Source organism: Triticum dicoccoides, chromosome 5B (genome assembly GCF_002162155.2).
Source record: "Triticum dicoccoides isolate Atlit2015 ecotype Zavitan chromosome 5B, WEW_v2.0, whole genome shotgun sequence".
NCBI classification, from domain to species: domain Eukaryota; kingdom Viridiplantae; phylum Streptophyta; class Magnoliopsida; order Poales; family Poaceae; genus Triticum; species Triticum dicoccoides.
Window position 1 is genome coordinate 73151458 of NC_041389.1, and position 23534 is coordinate 73174991.

Consider the following 23534-nt stretch of genomic DNA (forward strand, 5'->3'; position numbering starts at 1 on the left):
AAAAAAATCATTTGATTTAAAATTAAAGCAAACTCCCGTAGCTTAGCTCCAACCGGTGTCCAGTCACTGTCAAGGGGTAGAGACTGGGTCTAAGTTCTAGCGTGGATCATATGATTATCATATGAGCCAAATGGGTAGGTGCCCGCATCGTTCTAGGCACGTTGAAGTTTCCACAAATGATGAATAAGAACATACATGATCAATAGTTGCACGCAGAGACTAAAATGTTGATGGCTCTAGTTAAGTGGCTTTGAACTTTAACAGCATGCACTGCATTCGTGAATTTTCTAAAACTCCAATATACCTTGGCCGGATCGTGATATGGTGTGGACTCAACTACCAGGTCAAAGTAAACACTTTGCTCAACTTATACCTTTGTTTGACCCACCTTATAGTTCTTTTTATTTTTTACTTGAGCATAGGCCTCCCATGTTTTCATCTAGTATTATATAAGTTTAAGAGCCAATTACACTAATGGTGTCACAACTTGCCATGAATGTGCACTTTGGTGCTACAAGTTGTGAGATACATCAAAGTCGTGAAAAAACTTGCCTCTATCGTGCACATACGGTGCTTTTCTCGGTTTCGTACGAATCTAGCATTGACTAAGCAAGCCAACATGGCATGGGTCCCACTGGCAGCGACCAGAGGGTGCGGGCCGGCGCGTGTGGCGAGAGATTTTACTAAAATCCCCTTGGAATTTCTGATACGGTCCTAGAGACCCAGATCAGGGGGACCCAGATCGGGGATGCAGTAGTCATCTACTCGAATTTATCTCGGGCAGAATGAGTCGTGCTGGCATCCCCGCTGCCGCTGCTGCCGCTGGTCACCGAGGAACCAAAAGAATCGTCAGCCGGCGGCTGCATCAGATAGGTTGCCACCGGCATCTTCCCCGGGAGGCTTGGCGGCGGCACCTCCAACCGCAGCACACTCATGGCCTGCCTGATGGACGGCCTCAAGGCGGGGTCAGGGTGTCCGCACCAGAGCCCGACCACCATGAGACACTCCATCTCTTTCTCGTCGAACTTGCCATCCAGCCGCGCGTCGGCTGCCTCGAGGATAGCCCCTCGGCCGTGCGACTCCCATACCCACTGCAACAAGTGGATGACGACTCCGTCATCGTCGTCTACGGCCACCGCTGGCGCCCGACCACATGCCATCTCGAGCAGGACGACACCGAAGCTGTAGATGTCAGATTCCACACTGGCTTTGCCCGCAAACACGCACTTCGGGTCCATGTAGCCGAGCGTCCCGGCTGCACCCGTCGTCAGTGAGCCCCGGCCATCGCAGATAAACCTCGCAAGCCCGAAGTCACCAAGCCTGGCATTGAAGGACGCGTCCAGCATGATGTTGCTCGGCTTGACGTCCCTATGCAGAACGCGCTCCTCCGTGTCCTGGTGCAGGTACATCAGCGCTGAGCCCACACCGAGCGCGACCTGGTACCTGACTGCCCATGGCAGCAGTTGGTTCAGCTTGTAAAGGTGTGCGTCTAGGCTACCATTGGGCATCAGTTCATACACCAGCAAAAGACCATCATCGTCACCGCCATAGAACCATCCAACGAGCGGCACGAGGTTCCGGTGCCGGAGACGGCTAATGATCTTCACCTCGGAGACAAACTCCTTCCAGCCCTGACGAGAGCTCTTGGACACTTTCTTCACGGCAATGTGAAGGTTCATGTCGTGGAGGAACCCTCGGTACACGGAACCGAAGCCTCCTTCTCCCAGCTTGTTCCTGCCAGAGAAGCCGTCGGTGGCGGCAGCGAGCTCGGCATACCTGAATCGTCTCAGCCCAGTCCCTTGCTCGAGTTCGTCTTGGCGTGCACTTCTGCGGTGGAAGTAGGCCACCACTTTAGGAGGTCTTTCCATGAACGATCTCATGGCAACCCTGGCCGCTGCCACCCATGTTCGCCACCGGTACAACATGGATCTCATGGCAACCCTGGCCGCTGCCACCCATGTTCGCCATGAGTACAACACGAACCGAACCAACAGGCCGATCAGGCAGACAACAAGCGCCACGGAGATGGTGATAAGGCTGGCGATGATCACAACCTTTCGTCGGTGTTTTCTGCGTGCTGTCTCCATATTCCTCTGATGCTCACTTTCCTCCTTCTCATATTCCTCGCTAAACCGGTACGTCTCCAGCCGCACCGTGCGCGGGCGCGGCTTGTCAGCATCAGCGAGGATGGCGTAGCGCAGGTAGCAGCTCGGCCCTTTGATGGTGCCACCGCTGTTGTTCGGGAACCATCGCGGCAGCTGATCGGTGTAGTAGGAGAGGCAGCGGGTGCACTCACTCTCTGGCAGATCCCTCATGCACTGCACCACTGCCTGCACCCACTCCGCATCGGTGAACCCCTCTGTGCCCTCAGCGATCCGCTCAGGCCTTTGGCAAGCCTTCACCATGAGCCGATGAATCAACTTAAACCTTGTGTGGCTCACACCAGCAGTGTCCAGGATGTACCCTGCGAGTACGACCCCTTGGTACCAATGGCCATGGTTTCTATTGTTCCAAGTTCGGTAAGGGGTTTGTTCCAGCTTGGGCGCGACGGAAAGGTCGACCTTGTCAACCACAGAGAGGTCAGCAACAGAGAAGAAGGACTTGTCCGAGTATTGGATGGTGCAGGCGTTGTAGACCGCGCGAACCGTCCGGTTGTGAGGACACACCTTCATGATACCTTCAGGGGCACGGATGAGGCAGTCCTGACACTCAGAGTCGGTGTCGCCAGCGTAGCACATGAACATGCCAAAGACCTCGTCGCCCGCCGCGCCGAATGTGCCGTTGAAGAAGCCGCTGGAGTCGGCGGCCACGGGGATGGCCGACAGGAGCCTGTAGAGGTTCACATGGTACTTGCTTCCGTCGGTGTAGTTGCTCGCAGTTGAGCATGAGAACACGGATGGCCGCAGGGGCTGGGGTGTCTCATCGATGACGGCATCGCCGTCGGCGTCAAAAAGTGGGCGGGCGTGGCATGCGGCAACGCCAGCTAGGAGTATCAGCACAAGGCGAACCCATGGAGGTGAAGCCATGGCCGGGCAGGCGGTGGTGACCTTGGTGAGTGGTGAGCGACACAATCACACGAGACACCCTTTGATATATTGGTGAGTGGTCCAGTCTCCACTGGTATCAATATTCCACCAATATTCCACCAGCTCGTGGTTTTCAGGAACTGGATATCTGCTTACACGGAAGGTGGTTTACACGTCAGGTGATTTCAGTATTCCATGAATATTCCAACAGCTCGTGGTGCATATTCGATGTCTCGGATCTAGAACGAGATGGGCACGGCATTGACGAAGTCCGTCTTGTAGGCGGGTCTTGTAGCCACGAATTTACGCAGATTTTTCTCAGCTACAAGTAGAAGGCGCGCGGTCTTTCATTTCATGAGCAGTCGCCCTGTGACCTTTTCAGAAAATTCAGACCAAGGCAGGCAAGGAGAAGGAGTGGCTTGGACTTGAGGAAATTTGGCAGGCCGAAGTGGCTGCCGCCCGGCAGCATCTTCTCCGACAGCGGTGTAATCAAAAAGTGGGCGGCCATGGCATGGGGGAGACGGCGGCTAGGATTAGCAGCACAAGGCGAAACCATGGAGGTAAAGCCATGGGCGGGCAGCGGTGGTGCCTTTGGTTACTCGCGAGAGACACAATCACAGATTCACACAGGAGACACCCTTCGCTGAATGGTGAGTTGTAGTACGTACTATATACTCCCTCCGTTCCAAAATATAGCGCGCCCACGCTTTTCGAGATTCAACTTTGACCATAAATTTAACCCACGAGACCGACTGCGGCGGGATCAAAAATTATATAATTAAAAACTTTTTTTGAATACGAATTCATTGGTATAATTTTTTCGCCCGCCGCAGTAGGTCTTGTTGATTAAATTAATGGTCAAAGTTGAAGCACGGAAACTGAGGACGCGCTATATTTTGGAACGGAGGGAGTACACGCAAGAGAATGAATCACATTATTTTCGGGAACTGAATACAAAGTTGGAGGACTGGCACCTCGTTCACACCCTCCTAGGTGGATTGTTAGGAGTTGTGAGGGCCCGCAGGAGAGGAAAGTCTTTTGGCTGCGCTGCGCCCCTCTCCCCTGCCCGCGCCGCTGGCCGCTCCGGCCGCGGCAGCCACCCAATCCCGGCCATTATGGCTACCAGCTGCGCCTCCTGCTTCCCTGCGCAGGCCCGTTGGAGCCCCTCTCCAACCTCTGGAGCAGCGCTTCGATCCAGTGGCCATTCCCAGCTCTCCTTCCCTCGGTCTGCGGCCTCGACGGCTGGCGCGTCAGATCCGGCCTCGACGCCGCGAATCCTGCAGCGCGGCGAGTCTTCCAGGGCCGGGGCGCGGCTCGGACCGCCGGATCTGGGGGCCTCTCCTCGCGGGGGCCAGGCGCGCCTTAAATCCGTGATCGTTCGCCCCCCTTCGCCGGCCATTCTTTCCTCTTCGAGCCAGGCAAGCCCGGTGGAGGGGGGATGGACGGAGGTCAAATCCCGGAAGAAGGGGAGGGCCGCCCCCCGCTCGGCGGATCGAGGCGGGCGCGCTCCGATCCAGCGCTCGGACCGCCGCAGACCCTTCAATGCGGATGCGAGGAAGGAGGCCTTTTTAAGTAAGTTCAAAGGTAAATGCTTCCGTTGCCTCAGTAAGCGCCACCGCCGCATAGATTGTCGGGATCCCCTCCGCTGCATCATTTGCAAGAGAGCGGGTCACTTTGGCAAGGAGTGCCCTCAAAACCCAAGAAACGGCGGTCCAGGAGGGGCTGCCCGTGATCGCCTAGTTTTCCCGACTACGGCAGCAGCTCCGGTCCACGGCCGCGTCGTCTTCCCGCCCACGCCTCCCCCCGCTCCCATGGCAAGCCTCGCCCTCTGCGACCCGGCCAGGAGGCCGCGGGAGAGCAACAAGATCATCGTGGCCTCCTCGGCATTGGAGATCGAGGAGCATGTGCTGCGCCAGCACGCGGTCACCCTCACCGCCGCGGACCGCTCACACTCCACCACCCCGGCCGTGGTGGGCAGGGTCATCTTCGAGTAGCTATCCACCCCTCCGCACCTGCTTCGCGTCACCGCCCACCAGCCTGAAGCCTTGTCCATTTCGACCTCCCCGCGCACCGGGACAACGCCGTGCGCCGGGGCGTCATCAAGGTGGAGGGGTGCAAGTACTTCATCAGGGCGTGGAATGAATACGACCACGCCGCGCTCCTCAAGTTTCACCACCACGTCCGCGTAGTTGTTGAAGACCTGCCCATGCAGTTCTGGTCGTTGCTGGGCGCGGAGGAGGCCCTTGGCGACATCGGCCGCGTCGATCGGCTCGACTCGCGCACCCTGGAGAGAGGGCACACCAAGACGTTCACGTTCTGGCTCTGGGTGTGGGATGTTGCTCACATCCCCACCAAGCGCGCGCTCTGGGTGCTCAAGCGGGGCGCGGGCCGGGCGGACGAGATCGTCGGCCTCGCCCCCGCTGATCGGCGCATCCCCCCGCCGCCTGGCGTCCGGCACTACGATCTCCTGATCCACGTCGACCTGCTGGAGGACTGGACCCCACTCTCGTCGCGCTCTTCGCACTCCGGCCAGAGCGGGCTCCCCTCCTCGGACGAAGACGACGACCGCCCCCTCCCGCGCTACGAGCCTGGCACCTGGGTGGCGCACGTTGAAGATGGGCAGGGCAAGGCCCGCAGCCGGGCGCCGCACGTCGGGGCTGCGGCCTGCGGCCCTGTGCTCGGAAGGGGTGCCCGCGACCGTGACGAGGATGGCGGTGGTGATGGCGCCGGGGCCAACCGCTCTTGGCGGGATCGCCTGCTGGGCCACGGCTGCCACGCCAGGAGCTGCGACGAGGACGTCGTCAGGAAGGCGCATCGGCGCCGCAGTAGGTCTCCGGCCGGGCGTCGCCACGGGACGGACTGGCGGGGCCGCAAAGTGGTCGCCAAGGCCGCAGACGCTCCGGTTCTGCGCGCAACACCGCCGCTCCCGCTCCGTTCTGCACCTCCTCCTCCTCCTATGGCGGAGGCGGACCCGGTAGCCCAATTCTTCTCCTTCTCCGACAACGGGCGCGCCCTGTCTCCTCCACCGCGCACAGACTGCATGCAGTTGGAGTTGGAGAGCGCCATGCAGGAAGCCCTGGTCACCCCGCTGGCCTTTGAAGATGGTGGCCGCTCCCCTTCCCCCCGCGTCGTCAAGCCCTCCAAGCTCGAAAGCCCGGAGATGCTGCCATGCCTTCTGCCCTGCATTGCCTCCCTTGCTGCGGCGACAGTGGGCTTCCAGATGGACGCGGTCACCCACCAGGTGGGCGCCATGCGCATCGACAGCGGGTAGGCGCCGGTCGAGGAGCTGTTCGCCGTGGTGCCACCCCCGATCCTCGCTAGCCAGCCTCCTCGTCCTCGCCACTCCGCCCCGCCAAAGTCTAGGGCCACCTCCGCCCCATCTCGCCGCAGCGCTCGGCAGGCGGCTGCGAGCAACTCCACCCCCGTGGCGCAAAGGGCGGTGCTGCGCCTCGTTCAAGAGCTGGGTGAGCTTGGCCCGAAGGACAAGATGACTGAAAAAGCTGCAACGCAGATCATGAAGCGCTTCCAGGAGCCTCTCTCTGATGGCGACATTGCTGCGATCGCCAAGCTCATGAGGCTTGACCAGGGTGCTCTCAAGATCGCTGCGGGCATGGCTGGAATCGCCGAAGCAGAAGAGATCATGCAAGGCTAATCATGTTGGTAGTCTTAGTAGTAGCTAGTCTCCGCCTGCGGCTGGTCTTAAACCAGTTTGAGTTAGGGTTAGTTTCTATGTTTAGTTCTTCGGTGTTGTGGACGGCTCGACGACGACGGGCTTTTGGGGCTACTGGTGGCCGTCGTCGCCCCTGGTGTAGTTGTACGGTGTCTCTGTTTCTTCATAGTGCATGGTTCAGTTGGCGGAGAAATGTCAGTTTCTATGATGGATGACGGCAACCTAACCTTCATGACTTGGAATGTTAGAGGTTTGAACTGCCCGGCTAAACGCACGATCGTCAGCGGTGTAGCCTCCTCCCATGGGGTAGTAGTGCTCTATTTACAGGAAACTAAGATTGATACTTGGACGACAGCAGTAGCTAGCGAGATAGGAGGCAGCAGATTGCAGGGGTGTGTTGTGCTGCCAGCGATCGGGACTAGAGGGGGCGCAGCGATTTTTTGGGATAAGGATGTAGTCGACGTAGATTCGCATTACCTCGGTAGTTTCTCCATTACTGCTAGGGTGCACGAGAGGAGCTCAGGGAGGGTTTTTTGGATGACCACGGTCTACGGCCCAACTGAGGATGCACAAAAAGAGATTTTCCTTTCGGAGATAGCCGCTGCCGCCTCTCCTGCAGATGAGCCATGGATGATCAACGGTGATTTCAACATGATATATCAAGCGCGAGACAAGAGCAACTCAAACATAAACAGGAGGATGATCGGGAAGTTTCACCGGGCTACTGATTCAGCAGGACTCAAGGAAATCAAGTGCAAAAACCGGCGTTTTACATGGAGCAACGAGAGAGAAAGGCCTACCTTGTGTAGCATTGACAAGATTTTAGCAACGCGCGCTGGGAGGAATCGCACCCCGATCACATGCTGGTTGCCGCATCAACTTCTTTTTCGGATCACTGCCCGCTGGTTCTAACTGCTGCAAATGCACCTCGACGAAGCGCTAGGTTCAGATTTGAAAACTTCTGGCCTAAGTTTCCTCACTTCTTCCAAACGGTCACTAGAGCCTGGCAGAGGCCGGTTCAACATGACTGCCCTTTCATCAGAATCAAGAAGAAGCTTGACTGAACAGCGGCCGACCTGAGGATCTGGAGCAAGGCCACTTTTGGCAAAGGAAAGATGCAGCTGCACATTTGCAAATGAGGTCATTCGGCTGCTAGATGTGGCGCAAGAAAACAGAGATCTCTCGCCTGCAGAATTGCACCTGAGAAGGCAGCTCAAGATGAAAGTGCTCGGATTAGCAGCCATTGAGAGGGCTAGAAGAAAGCAAGCCTCTCGGATCACCTGGCTAAAGGCAGGAGATGCAAACACGAAGTTTTTTCACGCAAGACTGAGAGCTAGAAGGAGGAAAAACTACATTCACTCCCTCAGGGTAGATGGCTCGGAGGTGTTTGATCATGATGGAAAGGAGAGGATTCTCCATGACCACTTTACAAGGTTTCTGGGAAAGCAAGAAGATAGGAAAACCACCATCAACTGGGAACGACTGGCAATTCCCACTGTGGATCCGCAAGGTCTAGAATCGCCGTTCTCCTTGGCTGAGGTTTGGGCAGCCATCATCTCCTCCCCAGCGGAAAAGGCTCCTGGCCCTGACGGGTTCACAGGGCAATTCTTCAGATCCTGCTGGCACATCATTCAGGACGACATCATGGCAGTGTTTCGCAAGTTCCATCAGGTGGCTGGGCAGAATTTTCAAGAGATCAACACGGCCCTGATTACGCTACTGCCGAAGAAGGATGGAGCTTCGGACATCAACCATTATCTCCCAATCAGCTTGATCCACTCAGTTGCTAAGCTAATCTCCAAAGTGCTCGCTGCACGGCTGGCGGGGGCCCTGGACAAAATCATCTCTGCGTTTCAGAAGGGCAAATGCATCCACGAGAGTTATCAGTACGTGCAAGGCTGCGTTCGGATGTTGCATAGGACGAAGAAAAAGGCACTTTTCTTCAAACTGGACATATCAAAGGCTTTTGATTCGGTGTCTTGGGAGTACTTGCTCGAGCTCAAGCAAAAAATGGGCTTCCCCCCCCAGATGGAGAAACTGGATAGCTCTGCTACTCTCTTCGGCCACCTCCTCCTGCCTGCTCAACGGAACGAAGGGCCAATCAATATCTCATGGCTGCGGCTTTAGGCAGGGTGATCCGCTATCCCCGCTGCTTTTCATCCTCGCGATCGACCCTCTCCACCGCCTTCTTCAAGCTGCTGAAGAGGAGGAAATGATCGCCCAGCTGCCAGGTCGTGGGATCAGCATGCGAATCAACTTATACGCCGATGACGCCGTCATTTTCGCTAACCCGGTGAGGGAAGAAGTGGACGCGCTGCTGCTTTTGCTCAGTAATTTCGGGAAGGCCACGGGACTGAAGTTAAACCAGGCAAAATCTGAAGTCATCCCAATTAACTGCTCTGATGTTCAGTTAAATGAGATTCTGTAAAGTTTTGGAGGGATGCAGTCCTCGTTCCCTACCACGTACCTGGGACTGCCAATCTCCACTAGGAAGCTAAGGCTGGTGCACTTCCAATTTATCATTGACCGGATTCGCTCGAGGTTGGCTAGGTGGAAAGGCAAGATGATGAACATGGCAGGAAGAACGGTGCTGGTGCGTGCTGTGTTGACGGCACTGCCGGTGTTTGCAATGATAGTGCTAAAAGTGCCGAAGAAAATTTTGAAAGAGGTGGACAAAGCAAGGAGGCAGTTTCTTTGGGCACATGATGAGAATGTTACTGGCGCCAAATGCAAGGTGGCCTGGGGCAAAGTCTGTCTTCCGGTGGAAAAAGGGGGGCTTGGTTTGTTGGACCTCCATCGTTTCAGCACAGCTCTCCGGCTGCACTGGCTATGGCTCTCCTGGCAACAGCCGCGCCGGCCCTGGATGAACTTCCCGGCCCCATGTGTCAAGGAGGACCTGAAGCTGTTTGCATCTGCCATCGTAGTGCACTTGGGCAATGGAAAAACAGCGCATTTCTGGACTTGCAGATGGATCGGGCCGGTGGCGCTGCAACACGAATTCCCATCTTTGTTTCAACATTCCAGAAGAAAAACAGGACGGTTCAGGAAGCGCTGACAAACGACACTTGGGTGCGTGACCTCCGGCATGGCAACACAGCAGAGATCGCTCTAGAGTTTCTGCAGCTGTGGAGGAAGATTCAGGGCGCGGGCACTGTCCTCTCCTCCGACGAGGACCGGATCAGCTGGGTGGACACCAGAGGAGAAGGAAGCTACTCTGCAAAGGCTGCTTGCAACCTTCAGATAAGTGACATCCCCCCTGCAGGAGTCAGAGCTACGATTTGGAAGGCTTGGGCGCCAGGTACGGTGAAATTTTTCGCCTGGCTGCTCCACCAAGACAAGCTGGTGCAACGATCGTCTGCAACGGCGAGGGTGGCCCAACGGGTATTTCTGCGTTTGCTGCAACAGAAACCTAGAAAGCTCAGTTCACCTCTTCTGGGACTGCCCCTTTGCCAAATCTGTTTGGCGGGCAGCATCGGGTAAACATGGCTGCTCTGTGCTCAAAGAAGCGCGAGACGAAGGTCACAGTTCCCTCAGGCATTGGGAAAGGCTGATTGCGCTAACGCCTCAAAGTTGCAGAAAGGGCCGAAGGTCGATGCTGCTGCTGATCACTTGGGAGATCTGGAAAGAGAGGAATGCGTGTGTGTTTAGAGGAAAAACGCCTCAGACGGAGGATGTTCAGCGAGCCATCAAAAACACGATGGAGCTCTGGCGGGCAGCAGGAGCTAGATGCATTGAGGCCCCGTTCGGGGAAGACGTAGCGAGATAAGTTACACTGGTCATGTAGCTGGCCTAGTCTTTGGCCGTTCGTAGCTCTTTTCAAACCATGATCACTTGATCAACCATGTATTTCCCATTGCTTTCTTCTAAATCAATCAAGCCGGTGAACCCGGGTCTTTCAAAAAAAATACAAAGTTGGACTTGGTCATCAAGAATTTTCTCAGTCAACTCAACGTGAGCGATATTTTTGATTTCCAAGATTGACGCTGGGGTCCTCGCCCCCGACGTGTGTGTCATTCAACTCGAAAGCGACTTGGCATGACGACATACTGTCACTACCAGAATTCACATAGACTGGCTCTCAAGTGCTGAAGTGGATCAAATGAGCCAATGGGCAGGTGCCCACAGATCATGAGAAAAGATTCGTACATGATCAACAGTGGCATGCAGATATTAAAATGTCATTAGCTAAGTAGTTTTGCATAGTACTAGTATACATTCGTGATTTCTTTAAAACTCAGCTCCAAAGCAGAGTAAACACTTAAACTTATACCTTAGTCTGACATGCCTCATAGTTCTTTCTTTTTGGTTTGGCCGAGGGCCTATGTTTTTTTGGTTTGACATGCCTATGTTCTCTCCTATTACCTCTGTTCACTTATATAAGACATTTTGGCAGTTTAATTTGAACTGTCAAAACGGCCTTATACACTTATATAAGACGTTTTGGCAGTTTAATTTGAACTGTCAAAACGTCTTATATAAGTGAACAGAGGGAGTACTATATATCAATCTAAAAGCAGAACTCCTGCCTGTTAAAAAATGGTATTGCTTGAACTCACTTAGACTTTCAAGGTTTTTTACGGAACAGTTTCTTCGCCTGTGCATGGGCTTTTTCCTGCAATGAGGCACTTGAACAAATGATTCAGTTTTTGCTACATACTGATGAAAAGGAAATCTCCGCTGATTTATGATGATCTTTTTTCCTTATTGAGAAATGCTATGTATTTTATCAGAGATGTGTAATTATTATTTGGCATGACTTGTGGAAATTTGGCCGTGCCTTGAATGATATTTTGTGTCCATATGGCTCATTCTATGAATAATCCACTGTACAGGCAATCAACTATGAAGCAACCAAGAGAAAAATAAACGGAGACTCGTTCACCCTTGGACCTCGGTGGGAGTTTTTTTTAGAAAAGGAGGACGATCCCCATACAGAGCTGTACTGCTGCATCAACCTTGGCCGGTCCAACTGCCGCCGACGCCACCATGACGCCAGGCAGCGTCACCCTCCTGCGCGAGTCCATCTCCGCTCATCAAGCGCCGAGTCTCCACTGCGCCACGCCGTCGAGATCCGCCGTCATGGAGCAGATGAAACACAGCTCCTCCTCTTGTCCCCTCCAACCAGCACTCGCTCCAAAACGATGCCCCCAGGAGGGAGAACGGTACCGATAGCACCGTCATCGTCCGATCCGGTAGACCCAGATCTAGGGTTTCCCCGGGAACTTCCCGATCAGGTTGACGAGACCTGCAACGACGATGCCTCCAGAAGGAAACGACGTCTGAGACGCCGCCATCGTCCGCCAAGACCGCAGTCTGGCGCGATTTTCACCGGAAGCCCGTCTTCCCGATCTCGTGGCTGGCTGGAACCGAGCAGAACCTCGCCACGAAGACGTATGTTGCCGTCGGTACTCCGGCGGAGATCCGGCATCTCCTCACCGGTCCCTCCACGCGCCGCCGGTCGGCGAAAAGCCTCCCTGCGACGGATCCAAACAGGGCGTTGGATCCGCGGTAGCCGTCGTCACCATCACGAGCAGGACAGCCCACCTCGCCGGATGGGGCGCTGCCACCGCCGCCGTCCATGCAGGGCCGCCGCTCCGCCTGCGATGGTGCTCGGGCCCCCGCCGCACAGCCCGAAATCTCCGTCCTAGCCGCCGCCGTTGGATCGCATGAGACCCCCGCCGCCTCAGATGGGATCCGCCGCCGCCCCCGCCCAGAACCATTGGCACCGGGCGCGCCGCCCCCGCCCAAATCAGGTTGTAGCATACAGAAACACTTTTGTGAAGCTTGCAGTATAGAAGGCGATTTCTTTGCTTCGTGTGGACCAAGGCAAAAGCAGTCCAATTCCTCTCACAGCCACTTGAAGAGACACACTGTGAAACAATTCTCAATGCCCACTTCTGCAAATTAGGAACTTCCCCTCCAAACTGGAACCACCACTCAGCTGCATGGTTAAAACAAAGTTAGAGATGCTGAAATGAAGTTGCAACATGAGGCAATAGAGCTAATCAATGGAGATAAGTATCGTGGTTTACTTGGTGCCATTCTTTCTGCGGAAGAGCGTGCCAAACTATGCCTAAACCTCCCACGACATTCCCTATAAGTGCTGATTTCATTGATAGCCAAAAGAGCGCTCTCAGGGTCTGCTATCTTCTCGATGACATCCGTTAGTGCAGAAGCATATTCTGGAAGGTTGCTCAAATTCACCCGATAATGTGTGAACGGATCAAGGACAGCAGCTGTATAAGAAAAGGAGAATCAAGAGAAGTTAATAACCATAAGAAAAAAGCAACAAAATTTCAGTTTCATTAACTTAGTATCTACCTGCAACCATTAGTGTCTCATTTTGCATATCTTCCATCCTCGGGGACACCTTGCTCATGACTCTATCTAACATCTGTGACCCACCACCAAGATGAGAACTCATCTTTTGTATGGCTGTCATCATAGTCTTCTTGAAACCAGATAGAGTACATTTCTTTTGTGTATCAGCATATCTGAGGGCTACATAGAGTGGCTCAAGCAAATCAAGAACCCATTCTAAGGCTGTCCACCACATGTTACTGGATAGCAACTCTTCAGCAAACACATGGTCTGCATCATTCTTCCAAATACTGTTCTTCCAATCGTCGGACACCATCCATTTCCTAAATTTATCTTTCTTCTCCAAATAACTCTCAAGGAACATAAACACAGTTCCAAACCGGGTGGCATTCGGTTTAATCAGCTCACCACCAACGTTCTTCCTCATGCTATCATGTAGGTTGTTGTGATTATAAAAAAACCTACAGATTTGCTTGGCACTTTTGACTATCACATCAACCTCAGGAAACTTACCTATGTCTTTAAGCATTAGATTAACCGTGTGGGCTGCACATGGCTGCCAAACAATATGACTGAATTCTGGTTGTTCAACAAGAGTTTTACAAGCTTTCTTGTAATTTGAGCCATTATCAGTAACAATCTGAACTACATTTTCGTGGCCTATCTCTTCAACAACAACCTGTTTAATCTCTCTATAGAGAAATTCTGCAACGTAGACAAAGTACTCTATTATAAACGTTTGGCTTCCTCAACTTGAAATGCATCATGATATCAAATAAAAACAGAACAAATATGCTAGAATTAATAACAGAACAGAAATATAGAGCATCATAGTAGAAAGAATTGCAATAGTCATAATTAACCAGAAATAACCCTTTCTCAAAAAATCTAACCTGAATTTTGAGACTGGCCAGAAGCATCAATGGATTTATGGAAGAACATCTGTGTATTGCAATAGACCATGAAATTGATAAGACTCATGCCAGTAGGCCCAGTCCAGGAGTCACACATAACAGTTACACCATAGTTCTTCCAATCTTGCTTGAATAGCTTCAGCCACTCTCGAGACTCTTCATAATTTTTGTCTAAATACTTCCCATCAATCTCTTTTCCAGTTGGAATAGGAGCAGCACCAAGATTTTGAGTGATCTTCATGGCAGCCTGAAAATATGGACAGTCAGCTTTTCAACCAGCAATGTCATTTGCATGAAAAAACTTCGCCCAAGCTTGGCCAACAGCATCCCTTGAGCTGCTATCCATAGCAGTGCTGATCTTGGGTTGCATTGATACTTTGTTGCTCGACAATTGCTTGTCAAAGTAGGCTGTGATACTCTGTTTCCCAAGGGAAACGCAAACACCACTGCCACTACCACGCCTCCTCTCAACTGCACGAGATACATTCCTGTAAAACATAAGTAAAAAAAGTTCAACTCAATATGTATGATGATATCAAGTAAAGCAAGAGTAAGGCATAATACAAAGAACTCTAAATGCATCATGATATAAAGTAAAACCAGAATAAGACAAAATAAAGTAAAAACAGAACATTCCTGTCTCTTAGTGACTCCCGTAGTGCCATATGAATTTCTTCATCTTTATCATCATCAATTTTTATCACACCATTTCTCTGGTACATCTCATCCATCAACTCACGTTCAAATCTAAGCTTACGACTTTCCTTCTCCCTCTTCTTTTTCCTCATCTCAAGCACGGCCTTCCTCATTATATCATGCACATTTCTTGGAACATTTGGGCACTCCTTCACTTCACCTACTATCTTGCCAAGATGCTCTTTGAAGCGGGTTGCACCTCCTCCAGAATTCTTCATGTTGCAATACCGACAATGAAATCCTCCTCCGTGCTTGGGGCCATGGTTCCACACATGATGTATGTCGTTGGTCTTAAGTCCTGCATTTCAAAATGCAAGCACCATGTTAACAATGAAACGAATAAACCACTCTTGTAATAGGCAAAAACAATGCATACATTGCATAGGCAAAAACAGAATTAAACAACTAAACAAAAATAGACAGAACAGAATTAAGCACAAGTAAAAAATGCATTGGCAAAAACAGAACTAAGCAAGCAAATGGAATTAGATTTCCACAAAATATGCGTAGGTAAAATCAGCATTAAAAAACTAAACAAAACTAGAATAAGTACAAGTAGTGCTAGTAAGAAATTACAGAACAGGTAGAATTAAAATCATTTAGGTGCTTCACAAATTACAGGGGTAAAACATAGGGAACAAAGAGAAATACAAAAAGCAAGAGTAACACGGTATCAACCTTTAAAAGGTGCCTCTCTTGTTGCTGAACCATTCCTGATCAGACCATCATCTTCATCGTCTAAGTTGACAGTATCACTCCTTCTAGCATCGATGCCTACCCTCTTACGAGAGGAGCCTATAAAATACCGGTGTTAGTTTTCATCAAGAAGAACTTTTACAAGCTATAGCTTACATAAGCTAGAATTAAACATCTACGTAGCATAAGCTAGCATAAACTACGCAAGAAGATCTACTGATTCAAATTAGGACGGCCGGCCGGAAAGTAAAACTGCTACAAAAGCTAGCAACCACATGTATTACGTAATCTATCTACAAACTATATGCTAACGCAAATGCTAAATAAACATGCACGCACAGTAAGGCTGAAAGGCTCACCTTGCCCAGCTTGTGCATCGGCAGCTCCAAAGCCGCTGCCCAAGTCCAGCCCCATATTCGGCCGGACGTGGCCACGCCCCATGGCTCCCTCATTGTCGACCTAGTCGCCCCCTGACCTCGATCTTCTATGGCTGCCACCGCCAACTGGGTCGCCGGCCGGACGGCTGCTGTCGAGAAAGCCTTCCTCATCCATGGTCGCGGATGGAAGAAGGGGAGAACGGACTATGGGGAGGGACAGGGAGTGGTGATCTCTCGAGGCGACGGGGAGGAGGGAGATGGGCAGAGACGGCGCCGCGCCCCCGCCTCACTCGGCTTCGTTGTCTGCAGCCGCCGCACAGAGGAGTGGAGAGTGGAGAAAATGAAATTAGGGCTACGGTAGGGTTTGGTTTGAGCTTTTATAGCACAAGGTTCTATCTATGGGCTGTACTGGACCATGGGCCGGGCTGGAAGTTCAAACGAGGCCGAATTTTTTTGACCGGATTGAACATTTACCGGGCCCAACCGAAATGGGCGGATTTCGGCCACTTTTCGGTTTTTCGGTCCGAAATCCAAAACCCTGGTGCCGACAAGATCTTCGCCCTCTTCATGTGCTACGCCGAGGTCGACGATTCCGCGGAGGTGTGCCAATATTGCCGTACCTCACCTGAGGAGATAATGAAGAAATGCCCGCAGAGCCGGACGGCTAACGTCTACACGGGGAGCTCCTGCTTCATCCGGTACTCCGACAAATCTTTCTTCTCCGTCGCCGACCTCTCCCTCAAAGCGAGGCAACAGCCTGTATACTCATGGACCGCACCGCTAGCCCCCTACAACATGAGCAGTGCCAGCGGGACGAGGGACGAGCTGATGCGTCAGCTCACGGCGAGGGCCGGCAAAGACGCAATGCGGGTCGCTCGAGGCACCCAGAGTTACAACGAGAAAGACCCTCTAGTAGCTATGTCTGGGGTGGCGCAGTGCACCAGGGACCTGCCGCCAAGTGAGTGCATGCGCTGCCTCTCCTACTACACCGATCAGCTGCCTCAATTGCTGTCCAACAACAGCGTCGGAGGATCAGTCATAGGGTTCAGCTGCCATCTCGCGTACAACACGTACACGATCAACAAGAACGGACGCCGCAAAAGGGTAAAAGCGGCTGCCGTTGCTGGTGCCGTGGCGCTCATGCTCTGCCTGATCAGTCTGTCGGTTTGGTTCTTGTCACACCAGAGGCGAAGGAGGTCTAAGGCGGCAGTGAGATCAGAGCTGGAACAACCACTGAAAGAGGTGGTCTACTTCCACGGCAGAAGCACAGACCAAGACGAGCTCGAGCAAGGCACCGGGCCCGTGCGATTCTCATATGGTGAGCTCGCGGCCGCCACCGATTGTTTCTCTGACAGTAATAAGCTAGGAGAAGGAGGCTTTGGATCTGTGTACCGTGGGTTCCACCATGACACGAACCTCGACATCGCCGTGAAGAAAGTGTCCAAGAGCTCCCGGCAGGGCTGGAAGGAGTTCGTCTCCGAGGTGAGGATCATCAGCCAAATCTGGCACCGGAACCTCGTGCAGCTCGTCGGATGGTTCCACGGTGGCGACGACGACGATCTCCTACTTGTCTATGAGCTGATGCCCAAAGGCAGCCTCGACGCTCACCTCTACAAGCCAGACCACCTGCTATCGTGGCTGGTCAGGTATGAGATCGTGCTCGGGCTTGGCTCTGCGCTGCTGTACCTGCACGAGGAGACGGAGCAGCGCATCCTGCACAGGGACATCAAGCCAAGCAACGTGATGCTGGACGCGTCCTTCAATGCCAAGCTCGGCGACTTTGGCCTTGCCAGGATCGTCGGCAACGGCAGGGGCTCGTGCACGACAGGAGCGGCCGGGACCCTCGGCTACATGGACCCAAAGAGCGTCTTCACTGCCACTGCCAGCGTGGAGTCCGACATCTATAGCTTCGGCGTCGTCCTGCTCGAGATTGCATGTGGCCGACGGCCGGCGGTAGTCCAAGAAGAAGACGATGACGACTCTGTTGTCCACTTGCTGCAGTAGGTCTGGGAGTCGTATGGCAAAGGAACCATCCTCGAGGTGGCCGATGAGCGGTTGGATGGGGAGTTTGACGGGCAGGAGATGGAGCGCGTCATGGTGGTCGGGCTCTGGTGCGGGCACCCTGACCGCAACTTGAGGCCATCCGTCAGGCAGGCTGTCAGTGTGCTGCGGTTCGAGATGCCGTTGCCAAGCCTCCCGGCAAAAATGCCGGTCGCAACCTACATGCCACAGCCGTCAGCTGAAGATTCTTTTGGTACTTCAGATGCCAGCAGCGGCACTGGCAGCATCGAGGCCGCCATGAGCTCTGCACAAACTTGATTAGATTACTACTGCATCGCTTATCTGGGCCTTCGAACTGTTTCAAGAATTATTATTTTGTACTAGTAGCGTTGTTTAAAACAAGAAAATGAAACTGGACTACAAGGACTGTGGCCACTCAGGCCATAAAATCGCCTGAAACTCGAATTTGAGTTATAAGTGAACTTTTGAATTTTAGGTTCGAGTCCGCCACGAGCTCGACACAGACTTGATTAGATTGTGCTATTGCATCGCTGATCTGTGCCTTTAGGGTTATTTCAGGAATTTTCTGGTACTAACATTTAGCAATGGCTTTGAGCATAATTAAAAGAAGAAACAGAACTGGACTATGAGTCTCTGACCACCCAGGCCAGAACCGCCTGAAACTCGACTTCGACTTATCAGTGAGATTTCAAATTATGGGGACGTTGCAGTGAAAGGTAGTGGATGACTAGAGATAAACCAGCGTGATGCAGTAGGAGTACTTCAACTTATCTGGTCATTATCCAAGTCAGGAATTTTTGGTCAACGGATATAGGGAATGAATAACGGGACATGCACATCTGTTGTCTATGCAACGCTGATTTAGAAATCTAGTGCTGGAGAAAATTCGTATCTGCATGAAGTGTGAGAAAATTCGTACCTGCATGAAGTGTGAGATACGCCAGAGTGCTGGGTCGTCATCGTCGTGGATTCTGGCATAGCTAGTAGTCCAATGTGCTACACACAGATTTGTTTCTGCGCCTGAAAATTCTTCTGCTTGAGTTGTCAAGGAGACAGATGACCGAATCCATTGACTTCACGGATCCTGTTAACTTCCCAGATTCTAATCGGCAAAATATCCTCTCCTTTCCAGTCCTGCACACACAGTAGACCATTGCTATTAGCAAATGGCAATTAGTCATAATTCATAAATAATTAGATCAACCTGCTAGTGTATCGCCTCTGCTACTATACCCCATTCCCCTTTGCAACTCTCTTGACCAAATGATGGTGTCAAGGCTGTTACTTTGTTCATCTCCATCTTTTTATCAACAGCCTCAGTGAGGAAATTGCACAGAACTACTTATGATGAGTCTCAGGAAATCAGTCTCACATGTCAACATCTTCACCTATTTTCATCCTCCCATCTCTCTCCAGTCCCTCATGTCCTCAACTTGGATTTCTTCAGAAACCACTAGTTAAGTTGACTGCATGTCCATGGAGATGTGCATATCATCTTTCAGAGGCATAACCAAGGCATCAACTGGAGAAGCTTGCATCTGGACAGGGATATTTGGGCTCTGTTAGTTGGATTTCCTTTTGATAAACGAGAGATGCATGAGCTGGCGGATGCATTAAGGAGTTTTGGCAAATTACTGCTCTGGGACAGAGCAGAAGTATCAGAGCTGCTCTCATGGTTAAGATTAGGGTTGAAAACTTAAGAGATGTTCCTGCTAGTATTGTGGTTGGAGAATCTGATGATCCAAATGCAGAGTCCTGGTCTGTGCCTGTGATTATTCTCCAACAAGATCTGCTGGGTGCTGGACCTCCAGAGGAAGACCCTGTTCCAGTGGATGGAAATCCTCATCCACAACCAGTCAACAATTTTTTTCACCCCAACCAACTGAATCACTTTGTTGGGCCCATCCAACAGCACCAAGCTCAAGATATCATGGGAGGAGACCCCCAAAATTTCCATCAGCAGGCAATGCAGATTCAGGCAGCTGATGAGGAGCCTGAAGATGAGGATGAGGATCTCCCTGGATGGGGGCACTGGGCAATGCCTGCTGAAGATGATGACCTCATTGATCAGGAAATTGAAGAGGGAGAATTTGTGGAGCTAGCTGATCTGTTTCAGCCTTTGGAAGAACAATTGCAAGTGGATCTCCCTGATATGGACATTCATAGTGATCTCACTATTTCTGTGGGATCAAATGGGGTGGAGATTGATATGCAAGAGGCCAATGCTCAACCTGTCTTGGAGGGAAATGGTTTTTTAAATAATGTGGATCTCCCTGACCTTAACTTGGCCCTTGGGCCCATGCTAGTGGAACAGCTGAACTTTCCACAGTTTCAGCCTGAGCCTGCTCTGCCTGTCATTGCTGCTCCTCTAGAGTTCTATCCTATTTTGCCAGCAATGGAGCCAGCTTTAAATGTTGCACTTGATTTAAATCAAGAACTGCCTCCTTCACCTGCAATCATTGAAGCTCAGGTGAATGCTCCTTTGGAGATCAATCAGATGGAGGACAACTTGTTCCGTGATGAGGAGGATGGCTCCCTATTTAACTTAAATCTTGCTGAAGGAGAGGACCCAGTTATTCAGTTAGCTTCTCATGCAGAAATTTTGGGAGCTCAGCTTAGGGAAGATGACAAGAGCTCTTTTGTTGATGAGGAAATTGAAATCCTAGACTGTTCTTCTGATGGTTCTTCCAAGCCTGACTCTGAATGTAGGGCTGTTACCTGCTCTTCTACCTCTCATTCCTCAGCACCACCAGGGTTTTCTATCAAAGGGAAATATTTATCTATTGATGATTCTGTTGCAGATTCTGGCAGTCAGTCTGTGGCTTGTTTATCTGCCTGGGAGAAGCATTTCTCTGTTAGTGCTGAAGGCCTCACTAAAGTTCAGGTACCTTATGACTGGGTGGATTTCATTTGTTATGCTCTTTTGACCCCTGATAAATTTGAGTGGGCCAAGATGTTCTTGTTGTCTCCTATGTGGGCAATTATTTGTGAAGAGTTTCAGAAATCTCAACATCTAGCCTTCTTTATTCCTCCTTCTTGCCCTGTAACTGTGGCTCCTTCTTGCTCTCAGTTGCAGGCTCCTAGCTTGGAGGAGATGCAACCTTTACCTGCTGAGGTGGTCAGCTTCTCCAGTCCTGCTGTTGTTAAGGGTAAAAGGAAGGACAGGATGCCTATTGTGGAATCTGAGGTAAGAAGAAGTGAGAGATTGCAACATTTAAACAAGGGATATAGGAAGAAAACATGTCATGATAGTAGCTGTTTGGCTTGTACTGCTAAGCCTCCTGTCTACAATTCAAAAATAATTAAGAATCTGAACTCTTCTTACTACAAGGTGGACCCTAAGGCTTGCTCTGAAGAAATCCTCTTGCAGAAGAAAGTTAAAAGAGGGGGGAAGCCATCAGCATGGAAGGACTGAAGTCTTGGGAGGCACTGTGGGGAGTTTTTGCAGCTGCCCTTCTTTTGGATCAAATTAGGTCCTTTTGTTTATGGTCCTTGCTCCTGAAATTACAGTTCATCTTTATTGTAATGAATTCAATCTCTGTTCCCTAGACTTTTCTGAGAACCTTCAATCTGTGGGCCTGTTTTAGTTTGAGTCTATGGCCTATTTTAAGAATTCCTGCTCAGTGGTTGTTCCTGCTGTATGCCTGGTTGTTTCTGTAATGAATAGATCATGGAATATTTTAAACTGGAATGTGAGAGGTATAAACTCCAGTGATAAGTGGCTTACAGTTTCTAATAAAATTGAAGAATCACAATGCTCAGTTATTTGTCTGCAAGAAACCAAGAGAGAGGTTTTTGACTTCTCTTATTTAAGAAAATTTGCCCCAAAAAGAATCAATAAATTTGAGTTCTCACCCTCTATAGGGGCTTCTGGGGGTCTGCTTGTGGCTTGGAATGATGCTATGTTTCAAGGAGAATGTTTGTTTAAAAATGATTTCTCTCTTTCAATGAGGTTTATTTTAGTCCACACAGGAGAATCTTGGATTCTGACTAATATTTATGGTCCCTGTGATGAGGAAGGGAGACATTTATTGCTGGACTGGTTCAAAAACATTCAGATGCCTGTTGAAACAAATTGGCTAATTTCTGGGGATTTTAATTATATTAGATATCCTTCCAATAGAAATGATGGTGCTGGAAATATAAACAATATGATGGATTTCAATGCTGCAATCAGTCAATTAGCTTTGGTAGAAATTCCTTTGAAGGGAAGAAGTTTTACTTGGAGTAACATGCAGCAAGCACCTCTGTTAGAAAAAATTGATTGGGTATTCACATCTGAAAACTGGTCCTCTCAATACCCAAATACCTTGTCCTTTCCCCTGGCCAAGCCTATTTCTGACCATTGCCCATTTGTGATCCAAATTGGTACTACTATCCCTAAAGCTAAAGTATTCAGGTTTGAGAATTTTTGGCTTCAACTTCCAGATTTCCAAGAAGTAGTAAAGTCCAGCTGGCACCAACCCATTCAAGCCACTAATACTGCCACACTCATTACTGCAAAGTTTAAAAGGCTTAGGAAAAGTCTAAAAATTTGGAGTAAGGGCATTTCCAACCTTGCGCTCAGCATTCAGGCCACAAATAGTGTAATCTTGATGTGGGATTATTTTGAGGAGTTTAGACTGCTCTCAGATATGGAGCAAAATGGCAGAGAAATCTTGAAAGAGCATCTCTTGAGGTTGTTGTCCTTTCAAAGCATTTACTGGAGACAGAGAGCAACAATTAGATGGGTGAAGTTTGGAGATGAGAATTCAAAATTCTTTCAGGCTAAGGCTACCATTAAATACAGACATAACTTCATTCAAACTCTTATGAATGATCAGGGGGTTGAAGTAACAGAGCACCATGCTAAGGCTGCAGTTCTTTGGTCAGCTTTCAAAGAAAGATTGGGTAATTCAAGTGATATGTCTGGCCATCTTAATCTAATAAGACTTATTCACAGAGTTGATGGTTTAGAGGATTTATATGCTCCTTTCTCAAAACAGGAAATTGACTCTGTGGTCAAGGATCTTCCTTCTGATAAAGCACCTGGTCCTGATGGATTCAATGGTGATTTCATTAAAGCTTGTTGGAGCATCATTGTTGAAGATTTCTACAGGCTGATTAATGATTTCTACCATGGCAATATTTCTCTGCAAAGTATCAATGCTTCCTTCATCACTCTAATTCCCAAAAAGGACAATCCTGCCAGAGCAAATGATTTCAGACCAATTTCCCTTCTCAATTGCTCCATCAAGATCATTACCAAGTTGCTGGCCAATAGACTTCAGACAGTTATTCTCAATTTGGTTCATGTCAATCAGTATGGATTTATTAAGAGCAGAACCATTAATGACTGTCTAGGATTGGCTTATGAGTACTTACATCAGTGTCAGCAGTCTAAATTGCCTATTGTTCTCCTCAAGCTAGACTTTGAAAAGGCTTTTGATCTTCTGAACGATCAAGCAATTCTTGCAATTCTTAAAGCAAGAGGTTTTGGAGATAGATGGATGAATTGGATCTCCATGCTCCTTTCCTTTGGTACTTCTTCAGTGTTGCTCAATGGGGTGCCAGGAAAATTCTTTCATTGCAATCAAGGGGTCAGACAAGGTGACCCTGTCTCTCCTTTGCTATTTGTGTTGGCTGCTGACCTACTCCAATCCACCCTCAATGAAGCTATGCAAAATCAGCTGATTCTTCCTCCTATTGTTAGTCAAGCTTGCCCTGACTTCCCAGTGATTCAGTTTGCTGAGGATACCATCTTAGTCCTGCCAGCTGATATGAGACAAATTGAGCAAGTCAAAAATCTCCTCCTTCATTACTCTGCTTTCAC

The 23534-nt window shown here is 50.4% G+C and overlaps 2 protein-coding genes and 2 pseudogenes across 2 annotated transcripts; 2 read left to right on the forward strand and 2 right to left on the reverse strand.

The window, feature by feature from the left end:
• Positions 1–515: 515 nt before the first annotated feature.
• Positions 516–3027, reverse strand: LOC119305199 (cysteine-rich receptor-like protein kinase 25). The gene has a single exon (XM_037581786.1). It carries the CDS (start codon positions 3024–3026, stop codon positions 762–764), a length of 2265 nt encoding a protein of 754 aa, XP_037437683.1. The 5' UTR covers position 3027; the 3' UTR covers positions 516–761.
• Positions 3028–5232: 2205 nt separating this feature from the next.
• LOC119309110 lies at positions 5233–6347 on the forward strand (annotated as a pseudogene).
• Positions 6348–12128: 5781 nt separating this feature from the next.
• On the reverse strand, positions 12129–16121 carry LOC119309111. Its single transcript, XM_037585186.1, has 9 exons — positions 15683–16121; positions 15306–15422; positions 14559–14925; positions 14254–14419; positions 14038–14178; positions 13911–13959; positions 13018–13722; positions 12729–12932; positions 12129–12637 (listed from the first exon to the last, which is right to left on the reverse strand). Exons 1-9 carry the CDS (start codon positions 15762–15764, stop codon positions 12129–12131), a joined length of 2340 nt encoding a protein of 779 aa, XP_037441083.1. The 5' UTR covers positions 15765–16121.
• A 125-nt stretch (positions 16122–16246) lies between these two features.
• LOC119309112 lies at positions 16247–18019 on the forward strand (annotated as a pseudogene).
• The last annotated feature ends 5515 nt before the right edge of the window (positions 18020–23534 follow it).

Excerpts from the sequence above, each read along its gene's own strand:
- LOC119309111 (XM_037585186.1), bottom strand. The coding sequence starts at position 15,764 with ATGGGGCGTGGCCACGTCCGGCCGAATATGGGGCTGGACTTGGGCAGC. Across the intron at positions 14,420-14,558 it reads CTAAGAGACAGGAATGTTCT|GAATGTATCTCGTGCAGTTG; the intron begins GTTTTTACTTTA and ends TATGTTTTACAG. Across the intron at positions 13,723-13,910 it reads TGGCCAGTCTCAAAATTCAG|AATTTCTCTATAGAGAGATT; the intron begins GTTAGATTTTTT and ends TCTACGTTGCAG.
- LOC119305199 (XM_037581786.1), bottom strand. The coding sequence starts at position 3,026 with ATGGCTTCACCTCCATGGGTTCGCCTTGTGCTGATACTCCTAGCTGGC.